Here is a 12,945-nt window from a genome sequence, read left to right on the forward strand (position 1 = left end):
ACCTTCTGGAGAGCAGCTCTGCAGAGAAGGACCTGAGAGTGCTGGTGGATGACAAACTGACCATGAGCCAGCAATGTGCTCCTGTGGCCAGGAAGGCCAATGGTCTCCTGGGGTGCATTAGGAAGAGCGTTGCCAGCAGGTCGAGGGAGGTGATCCTGCCCCTCTACTCAGCCCTGGCGAGGCCTCAGCTCCAGTACTGTGTCCAGTTCTGGGCTCCCCAGTCCAAGAGAGACATGGAGCTACTGGACAGAGTCCAGCATAGGGCTACAAAGATGATCAGAGGGCTGGAGCATCTGCCCTATGAGGAACGGCTGCAAGAGCTGGGCCTCTTCAGCCTGGGGAAGAGAAGACTGAGGGGGGATCTTATCAATGCGTACAAGTACCTGAAGGGAGGGTGTCAAGGGGATGGGGACAAACTCTTTTCAGTTGTCCCACGTGACAGGACAAGAGGCAATGGGCAGAAACTGAAGCACAGGCAGTTCCCCCTGACCGTGAGGGGGAATTTCTTCGCTGTGAGAGTGACGGAGCACTGGCACAGGTTGCCCAGGGAGGCGGTGGAGTCTCCTTCTCTGGAGATCTTCAAGGCCCACCTGGAAGCAACCCTGTCTAACATGCTCTAGGTGACCCTGCTGGAGCAGGGGGGTTGGACTAGATGATCTCCAGAGGTCCCTTCCAACCTTACTGATTCTGTGATTCTATGATCTTTGTTTATCTATGTCAGCTACCAAAGTCAAGTATTATAATCTGACATACGTATTTAACAGATGAGACTTCTTTGCAAACAAACCCTTATACCAATTTTTCTCACGTAACTATGGGGATAATTAGCATAGTTTAAGGTTTTTTAATGTTTTTAGAATCTAAAATTAATCCTAAATTGGAAACAAGACCTCAGATTGCAAAGGAAATTAGTGTCATTTCCAATATTAGTTTACACAAATCAGAAAACTCTTGTTATGCCTTTTATACGCTTCCTATTAATGTGACCTGCAGGTTTATTTATTAACTTTAATTAATGGACTGTAATCAATGTTTCTGAGAATACAGCTATGTACAGTTGATGATGTATTATTTTTTTCAAAATTCTTCCAAGCTTTAGAGTAAGGATTGGAATCCTGAGAGAATTAATATTTTTGGCCAAGCAGTGCACTTCCTATTCCTAGCAAAATCCACTCATATTTATTTAAGATATTAGGCTTAGAAAACACAGACTTGCACACATTGAATAAAGTTTGCTAGAAATTTGCTGCTGAAACTTCCAAACATACCACAAACATACCACCCACAGTGAACATGCTTGTACTTAAGAGAGCTTACTGTATGCCAGCTACACAATGCTATTTATACAACAGGCCTAAAGCAAATTTTTAGTTGTCAGTAGCTACAGCAGCAGTAGTCCGTCAGCTATTTTTTGAGCTTGGGGAAAGAAGTGATTAACTAGAAAGTGCATATTTGCCATCCCACCTGCTTGCATTCTGCCAACTTTTATTATAAAGTCTACAGCCTTAAAAAGTCATCTTACTGGATAAAAGAAAATACAACTATTCTCATTTTACAGAAGAGATACAAAAAGGTTAAAAAAATAATTTCTTGCAGAGCTGAGACTAGAATAAACATCTCTCACACAACAGCCAAAGCTTAATAATATCTTTTAGAATAAATATGTAAATTCTACGTCCTTTTCTTTGCTATCTATAAACAAAGTATCGTATTCCCCTTCAAAGTCAGGAAAAAGACTTCAGATTCTGATTTCTCAGCATTCCTGTGTAACCTACCAAACTGCATGTAGGCCACTGAGAGGCAGGAATGTTTTGCTGTACAGTAATGCTGGCCTACAGCTGCTGTGATTGCATTCATTTCAAAGAGATGGTGAGGAGAAATCTTTCCTCTGAATTAAAAGACTTAGGTTGCAAACTGTCCAATGGTGCAGAAAGAAACCCATATGATTTTGAATGATAGCATTTATTTGTTTAATGCTCTTCATCAGTTTGGCTGGCAATCTGATTTCTAAGATTTTCAGAGGTTCTCCACCTGTTTTGCTGGTAGGTACCCTAGACATTAGAGAGAGAGTGCCATCTGCAGATATCACAAAGTCCTCTGAGAAGTGTATCTGCAATTGCTGAATTCAGTACCTGAAATGCTATGATTTAAGGAAGTGAAGAAATACAGATGTTTCTCTCTTTTTCTTCATTTGTTCTCTATCTGCCACCTGTTCTTTGATAGTGCTTTCTACAGGCACCATCACTGTTACAGGTGTTAAGCACTGCCTTCTGGGACAAGCAGACCAGCTGAGGAACTGTGGAAACAGCAGCCCTGCAACAGCTCCACTTTTCCGGAGGAAATGTCCCTTACTCCAAAACATGTCTGCATGTGGACTAAGTAACTTATCTCATCAGAGATTTTGTGGTCAGCCTCACGATGAATTCAGGCCAGCAGGGCTAATGTTTTGGACATCTATGATCACAAAGAACTCTTTTAAAGCTACTGAAATTACTTGTGGGTACTAGTATATTATTAAAGGGTTGGGGTGTGAACACAGATATCTCCTAATAAAAAGACCACCATGAACATCACGAGCATGACACAAAACCGTATCTTTTTATAAGTCAGAACACAGTATTTTTGGTACTGGTCCCTGTTTGTTGTTGTTGTGTCATTTTTCCCGTTTTATTTAGAAAAAGTTCACAAGCATACTGTCATAACAACATATGCACAAGTAAATTTGGAAGGAAATATGACTAAAGTAGGAAGATGCAGAAGGATTTGTGAGGAAATTTCCCTGCTCTTTAGGTAGGTTAATTGTTACTTTTGAAGCCGAATGTTCTGTGATTCTCCCATTCTCACCTTGACTTTCACAATCCTTTTTAAGTAGCAGAAGGCATATAGGTATACACCTATAGGTATAGGCAGTATCTTTTATTAGACCAGGTGGTATAACGTTAAAAATAAGCCCTAAAACCTCTGCTTCAGGCCTGTCCATATTCCTAGATCTCCAGTGCTAAAACAAAATACTACTAACACCTATGATCTTTATCACCTTAAATTCATGTCCAGGAGCCTTCCCTGTTAATACATCCTGTACTTAAGACACTTCAACTTGCTTATCTTCTGTTTCTCAAACTTTTGTGTGACAGGGTATCATCCGTCACTATTTATCCTGATCCACAGTTTTCATCCAGACTGACACAGAAATGTAGCAGTTGGAGAGATCTTGCAGTGCTTGAAGAATCTCCCTTTACCTGGAAATCTCTACATTAGAGCCCCAGAATTTCTATGCAATGAAAACAAAACAAAACACAAAACCCTCTYCCCCCCCCAGAAAAGATACAGTATCAATTCTACTAAAATCACACAGAATCAGAATTGAAAAATAGCCTAGGAGAATAAGAACGCAGCTCTTGAGCTTTCATGTTTACTGCTCACTGACACGAAAAGAAGCCCACTGGATCTCTGAAAAACAGTCTAGCGAAATGCTCTCAGAACAAAAGAGATTTATGCTTTTGTGCAYGGAAGATGTTGACACATGCATGGATCCTACGGTTGTGAGGCAAAACAGGGAAGCAACAGAGTGATGTGCAGGCAGGTCACGGATGGATCTTTATGCGTATGTCATTGTAACAGTGGATGACTGATATTGCAGTGGGACAGAATTTAAAAGAAATGGGTATTTTATAACTCTAGGTCCCCACCAAACTCGCTCAGAAAAATATTTCTTACCTATTTTGAATTCTGAGTGCAATTTCAATTAGATATGTATTATTCTTAATCCTAAATTACATCTGTTATGGTTGCACACATTTAACTGGAGATGGTATTTCTCTTTAGAGCTATCTCCATTTCAAAGACGACTGAGGATTCTTGAAATAAATTCAAATCCTACTTTTCTGTGTGTTGATAAATAATTGTTTTTTATGAGACTTGTACCACCAATTTGGCAGAGTTAGATCTTAATTAGAAAAGGAGATTTAACACACGTAGGCTAATTCTTGCACATTCACTAAGCTGGAGAAAAAGTAGTTGTTCATCCAGTATTTGCAGAGTAATAAGAAGAGTAACGCAGGGAAGTAAGTCGAGGCTGAAAGAACACATACCTTACCATTTTACTCTCTTTGGCACTCTAGCCAACAGCCTCACCATCTTGCATGCTGGAGAAGTAATTAGGCCATAGTCTATACCTCAGTTTGCTAAAGACAGGAGGATTGCTTGGGATGATGTGCGATTGAAACATAAATGATTTTCAAAGTAGGTAAATTTTTGTAGTAAAGACCCCAGCAGTGCAATTACACTGAATTCTTTACCTCTGCATCAGATTTTTTTACCTTGATTGCTTTCATTCAGGAAAAAACAGTAACTTGCCTTCAAGAGAGCAATCTGACTTTGCTTAAAGCATTCAACTTAATAGATTTGACTTTACTAGATTTTATTTGAGAATAATAAAAAAGGTAATGTAAAACAAAACTAAAGACTATAAGAAAATAATTAAATTTAATAAAGAATTGCCTGCCTTCAGCAAAAAATCTAGGGAGAAGCATATTTCTTCATTTGCAAGAAAAAGTAATGTCTGAAATTTTTATCCTGAAAATGTTTTATAAAAAAACTATTGATTCCATTAAGACTTATGCTTATAGCATAACTTTGCAGAGCTCAATTGTAAGAAGCATGTTATTTTTAAAAAAGCACTTCAGTTAACAGCTTTTGACTTTGGATTCAGAATCAGTTTATCAGACTTGTAGATAGAGGTTTGCTTTTAATGCCACAATCATTAAAACTATGCTTTGGGCATGCACGTGCTGGCTGAGAAGTCTCGAGGAGCCAGATTTTGTATGGTGTAGACTGGGCTGGCTGCAGTGAAGTCAGCTGGTAAAACCTATCACCAAATACATACACAGTAGATTCATTCTCTTCAACTTTTCTAATATCTGCAAGGTCTCAAAAGGGAGACAGCACAGAGAAATATATTTTCTCACTCAAATTCTGCTCAGCTGCAGTTCTTAGATATAAAACAATCTGAAACTAACCCATCACTATACTGAATCAAAACTAGCCTATGGTAGTTGTAGACTATCCCCTCTTAAGTTTCATATCTCAAAATATAGATGCATACTTGTATGAAATACCAACCCCAGAAAAAAGACTATCTAAGAAAAAAACTTTTAATTCATTACTTTTCTCTAAAAAAAATCATAAAAGTGAAAATCACAAATAAAGTAATTGTCAAAGCTTATATCAATTCTATTGTTGACTTCAAATTGAAAGGGAAGATCTGACTCATTGTTATCAATTATTTACATAAAAGAACTCGAAGTAGTTGCATAACACTTCAGAATTTCATTTTATTTGTGAGCTCATTGTCTGGTACTTCAGTAATTAGAAACAGGGGAAAAGCTTTCCTGTTGTGTCGTGGTTGAACAGCTGAGAACATGAGAGTTTTATAAATTCTAAAAGGGAACAGTGCTGCTCCTCAGACACCAAGTATTCAGTGAGATACACTGCTCAGTAACCAACACCAAAGTAATGAAAAAGAGCTATTTTCCCCTTCTGTGAACAACTGGAATTCTGGCAGAAGCTTGTTTTTGTTTATTGCTGTTTGACTTCTCTCAATTTCAGTGACTACTCAAAGAAATGTCTTTCCTTTGGCTCTCAAAAAATTGTAACTCAAACCACTTGTGCACTTTGGAGGGGATTATGTAATGCAGTGCGATAACATAATGAGTAGATTAGTAGAGTTTACTAAAAAGACAATTTCTGGCAGTTTGACAAAGCTTTTGTTAAGATGATTTCTACTGTGGACGTTGGAACCTGGATCAAAAGACTACTGAATCAGCCCTGTAGTCCAATGAATCTTTCATTGTTTTGTCAAAGTGGAAAGCTCTAATAAGGGACTGACCTTAAAGACCACTGATAAGAATGCTTGTCAGGGATGAGTGAATCAGCCTGACAAAGATGGCCTCTCTGCTATCTCAGCTAATTGTCCTCACTTACCAGCAGCTCTGGTGTCTCCCTTACAATTTCTCTTGAAGTTTCGTATGATCACACTAACTGAGGCAGCATCAATATTCCAAAACATCGACATTTTGCTTGTTTAAGTGATGAACTTTTTATCTCTTCCCATAGGTTAAAAACAAGTTTTAGAATAAAAGTAAAATAGAATAAAAAACACTGGGTGGTGGGGCTTCTTGAGCTGTATTTCTGCAAGATTTTTCTTTCACGAGAAGAAAGTTTTCCTCCCAAAAAGGTTTACAAATGTTTATCAAGTCTCTCAGTTCTTTCCTGAGGGAAACAAAGGATATACGAAGATTACCTCTGAGGTACAGCCATCTGAAGAACAGGCACATTCATTTGGTAACAGTGTACAGGGACTCTAAGTAACAGTTAAAAACAGGAAATGAAGAAAAATAAACTCCAAATGAATCTGTAAAATCTATTTCAGCACAGCATGATTCTGCAAGTTGAGCTTTAAGACAAGGTTTATTTCCCTTATTTTTACTATTACTTTAGCGGGACCTTTAACTACAGCAACTGGCAAGAACACTGATCTAATATCTCGTGATCTTCATGCTGCATCATGCCCCTAGACTCTTTTTTTGGGTCAGGAGATGGTAATTAACTTGGATACCTGTTGGTGAATCACTAACACTGCTTCTTGTAAAATGTGGCAACCTAGCTGAATACTGACACAGCCTGAACCCAGCTTCATTATTAACATCTGCTGAAATTGCAGCACAATGGGATATGGTCATAAGGGCAATGAGTTTAAAACCAGAATAGCACCAAACACAATAAATGAGGATTGCAATCTCTGACTGCAGCTTCTATAGCAATTGACTCTATCTAAACTGGCTGCCCTGTTCAGATCCTGTTTTTCACAAGCGAAGACTTCACCACTTCACAGAAAACAACTGTAAAATCTACAATTTCCTAACCAAACTGCTTTAAGTTTTCAGAGAAACTGACACGTGTTAGACACCTACCACTGGGTCATTGGCAGAAGGAATTAAGCATGCCATGCTTGGGTAAGTGTATTTTACAGGGTACTGAATCACTACAGATAATATTAAGTATATTCTCTCCGCTAATTATTTTCATGTTATGTGGTATACTTATATAGCACAGATGCTTCACTAACACTTGACAGAATACACTCTGCCAGACAATGCCGTCATTGAATCCATTGGATTTTAAACCTCTGGAGTCTGGAGAAAGTCTAGAGGAAGAGTTTGGGTTTAGGAAAAGAGCTGACACTTAGAACAGATTCCCTCTGACACAGGCTAACACCTTAGTCCGGCTCGTCTCCAGAGTTCCAGAGAACTTAAGCACTGGCTTTTTTAGCCTCTCACCATAGGTGAAAGCCTCAGGATTTGTAGTTCAGCCTCACCAGGAAGCCTTGAGCAGATATAAGCAAAACCCAGTGACAAGTCTAAGACAACTGCTAGTCTTTTTTTTTTTGTTATGAATAGACATCTGGCAGCGGAACTGCTCTCTATCTGAAAGATAAAGCACAAGATGGTACAGCAATGCTTTGCAAACCAGCTTATTTTCCCTTCAGTTTTGTCTTCAAAACATGATACACCAATTTCAAAGCAATAGCAACAGCTGCATACTGGCAATCAAAACACAGAAACTCTATGGACAGATACTCCCAGCTGTTAGTGCTCCCTTCTTTAATGCTGATATAAGAGGAAGTTCTCTGTTCTTTAAAGCCAGCAAAGAGAGTTTAGGCTCCCTGTCACTGACTGTGCTTGGTTCTTCTGTGACCTGCTCTCAATAGCGACACAGCAAAGTCATGCATCTTAACCACTTCTATTTTATTGACCATCCAGGAGGCAATAGAAGCTGATCTGCCTGTTAAATATCTAATATCCATTCTGATTAAATGACTTAGGACATATTAGAGGTCTTCTACAAAACCAGCTTGTGTAACTAGCAGCCTGTCTCTGTTGAGGAAAACTAAACCCTTGGCATTTTACTGAGCAACTGCATTAATATGACTGATAAAAGAAAGTAATAACAGACCAGAATGAATGTATTGTCCTGCCACTGAAAAACAATGTCAGGGATGGAGCAGGATTGAAACTCATCAGCTCATTAATTTTTTTGCCATTGTGACATAAGATATAAAACTGTCCAGATGTTGAAAAGTCTAGACATTAGGAAGTCAAGGAGTAGCTTGTATTTCTTATGATTTTTTAATACTAAAAAACCTCTGGTTTCAAAAATTTTATCAAGTCCTAATGAAAAATAATGTAAAAGCTTACTAAGTAACAGTTATTAGTACAACGGAATGTATCACTGAAAAATGTGAGAGAGTATCCAAGAGAGTAACTATCTCCAAAACAGAAGTGATAGGCTTACTTTCGCTTTTTCTTGAGTAAGTGTAATAAGAACTCCTTCAAAGACAACTGGTATTATTTAAAGGAGGTTTTAAAAACTTCATATTTAAAAAAAAGTGCCAGAATGAATCCAAAGCTCTGAAGTATCAGCCCCTAGAAATTTCTCATGAAACAGAAAAATATATTTTTGTCTAGTTCAAATAAAAACATGTTTAATGTCTGTTTAGTTTCTGAGGCTATTCAATGGGTAGGGTATAACTCATGAGAGCCCATCTGTGCTATCTAAAGACTGACAATGCATAGTTTTTTTTAACATATTTTTTACAGGTTACAATGAAATTACAGAATAAGAATTAAGCAGCACCACTCAGCAGTAAACCAAAACAAGATGCTTTGCATAGCAGGAATGACTTCATCCACAGCTGACTGCCGTCTTTAGCCTCTGAGCAAAAGGAAGTTCTAGTATAGGCCTGTACCATTTACAAGCTTCATGACTTGCTGCCAATTTGTAGAAACCAAAGTAAACTTCTGGCAGGACTCCTACATACCATAGTAGTTAAAGAAACTATCGTCCCACCCTAGTTTTGACTACAAGGCTTGAAAGATTAATCTAATGTTTCTTTCTGCCCTCCTATACTCTTTAGCTAAGAGAAAATTTAATTTAAAACTTTAAAAATACATTTCTGTAAAGTGGCACTGTGGCTATCTACAGTCTCTTCACAAACCCACAGTTAATTCTTTCTCATTCCTTTTTCCTTACTAATAAGCCTTGGCAACAGAAAGCCTTCACTATTAATTAAAAGTGAAAAGCTAGCAAACAGACCCAGTACCCTGATGTTTCACAGCTGTGTGTAAAGCTGTACAGAGACACCTGCTTATTTTTACAGCATTTCTTTTTACCCTCTATCATTTCTCCCATTATATATGGTTTATAAAATAAGGAAGAATAAAACAGATCATTTTGTGAAACAATACTGCATTGGTACATCCCACCTTTACTGGAAGATAGAAGCTGTTATTACGCAACATCGTCTCCTTGATATAGTAGGATATAGTAGGAAGCAGGAATCAACTAAATTGATCTTGTATGTTACAAAGACTTAGTCTGTAAAGTAAGGCTTTCAGAGCATTCTCTGGTTGTGGTTATCTCAACCAGGCACAACTTGAGATATCTAGTGCCAAATGATCACATATACTAGACAATCAGAATTCCTACTAAGATTTTGAAAGATAGTTGGACAWACAAAAATACAGATAGGCCGCTAGTAAGTCTTTTTAATACTCATGTAGTCATTTAACTTCTGTTGAGTCTAGYAGGAATTAGGAAAGGAAGAATTACAGCCCCAAAATGTTGACTATACTAAAGTGCTGCTTACCAGGCTCCATCTATCTGCAATCCAGAATACTGAGCCTCTACGCAGAGGTTGGGCTGCCAAGTCAGCCTACACTTAAAGCCCTTCCATGCTCCAGGTTACTTGTGCGTAGAGCTAAGGCTATAGTCCACACTTCTTGATAATGCTGGGGAAGCACAGCTTAGCTCCCGGCTGAGCCTACCAGYCCTACCACCACTTCCAACTTCGGGGCCCTCGGGAAACAGGCAGTGCAAGTACACACCTCGGAGGCAAGACAGGAATATTCAAAGTCTGAGGAGATACATGAACCTGTCTTTTATATTTTTTACCTATCTCTAGCTATCAGTAAAAGGGACACATTCTGTGAGGAAGTGATGGCTTCAGTACTCAGCTAAAGGCAAAGATCCAACTGGAGATACGTGGCTTCTCACAGCACCAAACAGAGAAGGTGAATCTCTCAAACTCTCTCACCTCACAAAGAGGGCAAATCCCTCAGCTGAACTGAGAGACCTCCAACCATACCCTGGCCAGACTGCAACTCCAAGGACAGGAATGTTTTCACACAGATAAACCAGGAAGTATCCCCAAAGAGTACCAGCAAAATTTTAAGTGCCTAATTTCAAGTTAGGGATAATGCTGAAGTGGTCAGTCATGCACAACAGTTAGGTGTTGTGGCATGCAGACTGGCAATGCCTCTACACTCAAGGCTATAAATGATTTACGTTCCTAAGTTCCTACTGAATTTTCAGGTGACTAGTATGTTTAAAATCTTAGCTAGTCCTGTGACATCTCATAAGCCAAATCAAAGATTTCTCTTAATGGGCACCAATTTTTAGCACATTTACTAATTCTGACCTTTCTATACCAGTTATTGGCTATCTATAAAACTGAGATAACCAATGCAAATGAAATTCCTCAACTGTAAGAAAAGTAACTTTTTGAAAAGAGCAAGAATTGATATACATTTTATTCATTTTTTCTGTTTCAGTGAGCAGAATCTTGTGAATATTTCCTAACAGCTTCAGTACAGTATTAGCATTTTTCTTATGGGTACATAGGTCTGAAATTCTTGGCTTGTCATTAACTTAACTGAGTCGATGTGGCATCTAGCTCTTTCCACCATTTGTTCTATACTAGCGTTTTCTTTTTTCTAAAATTTACACTAGCCTACATGTGCAGCATGTTCATGCTTTCAAAGAAAAAGATTTTACTGAATTTCTTTTTACTCTCTCATTGCATGCTTACTTTGGGAGATTTCTAGTAAAGAAGAAGCAGACATGATTTAGTAAACTGAGTTTCTGTATGAAAATAGAACGAGAAAGATATGCCTAACAGGCAAAAGAGGAAAAAAGAAATAGTTCTTGCATGTACTTGTTTCTAGACAGAAAAATTTGGCTGCATGTAAACAGCATTCARACAGCAAATAAGAACAACTGAATAAGAACATATGCTAAGATTTCAACCCCTAATAAACTATTATTATTATTTCAATTAATATCAGTATAATACATCTTTATGTCAAACAATATTTCTAAACAAAACTTAGATGTATGTGTGTGTCTGTGTATATGTATTTATATATGTATTGTGTATATGTGTGTATATGTATTTATATAGTTTATTTTTTAGAGCTAAATTCTTGCATAGTTCTCATGCTGGCCTACCAAAACTTAACTCGAATCAGGCTGACTGATCAAGTAAGTATTTGGCAGAATTCACCTAAGTTTTCATAGTTATTTCACCATATGGCTGAAGGTAGCTATGACAGCTTGCTGAGATCCACTGCAGGACAGGGAAAGCCCTATGTAACATTTTTCCTGCTATTATGCAGAAAGTTTTGACAAAGAGTGTATTTTCCTATCTAATCATGGCCCAAGTTTGGTCCAATTGGTTTCTCCAGTTAGGCTAATGCTAAGTTTTGGTGTTCATTTCCAACTGAATTAGCTCAGACCAGCTCTATTCTTCTGGATTATAGGACCACAGGGATCATAGAACAGGAAGAATACAAACCCAGAATCATTTGAGTTGTGTAAAAGAAAAGATTTTATCTCATGTTTTCTCTTTTCTGCAGGCAAGTAATACTTAGAGCTTTCCCTAATAAAATAAACCTCACTAAAACATAATGCATAAATAATATTTTGACAACTAGTTGGATTTTTCTTCCTCTAATACAATATACCAAGTTTAAAAATGTAACTGACAAATAACTGCCCTCAGATACCCATGGCCWGCTTCCTGAGTTAAGATGGCCCTCCCCAGTGTTTCCCCCAGCTTTGCTTCGAAAGAAGAGCAGGGCTGGAATAACAAATACCAGGAAGCTGCATCCTGATGCAGGAATACAGTACTCATACAGATATATTTAACCAGTCTTCAGCCACACACATTATAAACAGAAAGAATTACTATTTCTGGGTTCTATACGATGTCCAGTAAATCTCTGTATATAAAATCTCCATTAGAGCTTAAAATAGATGGCTAGAGAGTAAAATTTTCATTAACTTGCGTATTTCTTCAAAATATCAAGTCTATAAAGCTCAAGAGAGTCAGAAGCTAAGTCAGTTTTCACACTTAACACACCCTTAATAACTCATTGAGACAATACCAAAAAAGGTAAATCAATCCCTTTATTATGCATCCCAAAGGGATCSAAAATGGTTCATTTCACATGCCCCAAACCTTCAAACTAATTTTTATGTATTTTTCAGTGTCTCTAAATGCATTCAAAGAATAAGTAGCATGCAGTGTGCGTGGGAGAGACATAAATACATATTTCACAGAGATTTAAAAGCAGATCACACTGATCTATGAAGATTCAGATTTCCTAGACTTTCATAGCAGAACTATTGCATTCTACTTGAAGAATTGCATTGCAAATTTCATGAATGTCATAGTGCCTTACTTGTTCTCATTGCTGGCATCATACCGAGGCATGGGGTCAAAATCGTTTCCATTGACATCAAAACTTGCCTGCGAATCCTATAGCCAACAGGACAAAGAAAAGCATTTTCTTGTTAATTAGTCATTGACTCATGTGACCTATACATTCTTCAGCAGGTTCTTATAAGAGACTAATAAGGTTAACAAACATTTTTGTAGTTTTAGGATGACTGCATTTTTAGGAAAGGATTATATATTTAATAATTGCAAGAATTACACATTTTATTTCATTTTTGGAAAAGGAAGGAGGATTACAAATGCCCTGAAAAAGCACAATTCCAGTACCTATGACAAACCAGATAGAGGTGTTTTATTAAGCCAAAAGA

The 12,945-nt window shown here is 37.7% G+C and overlaps 1 protein-coding gene across 1 annotated transcript in view; it reads right to left on the reverse strand.

The window, feature by feature from the left end:
• The window catches only part of PCSK5 (proprotein convertase subtilisin/kexin type 5), a 248,905-nt gene that overhangs the window by 158,626 nt on the left and 77,334 nt on the right, over nt 1–12,945 (reverse strand). Inside the window, exon 5 of the mRNA XM_085313604.1 lies at nt 12,582–12,658. Coding sequence (XP_085169730.1) covers nt 12,582–12,658 — 77 coding nt within the window. The remainder of the gene's footprint in view (nt 1–12,581; nt 12,659–12,945) is intronic.

Source organism: Rhea americana, unplaced genomic scaffold (assembly GCF_003343005.1).
Source record: "Rhea americana isolate MKP2758 unplaced genomic scaffold, rheAme1 scaffold_11, whole genome shotgun sequence".
Classification (NCBI taxonomy): Eukaryota; Metazoa; Chordata; class Aves; order Rheiformes; family Rheidae; genus Rhea; species Rhea americana.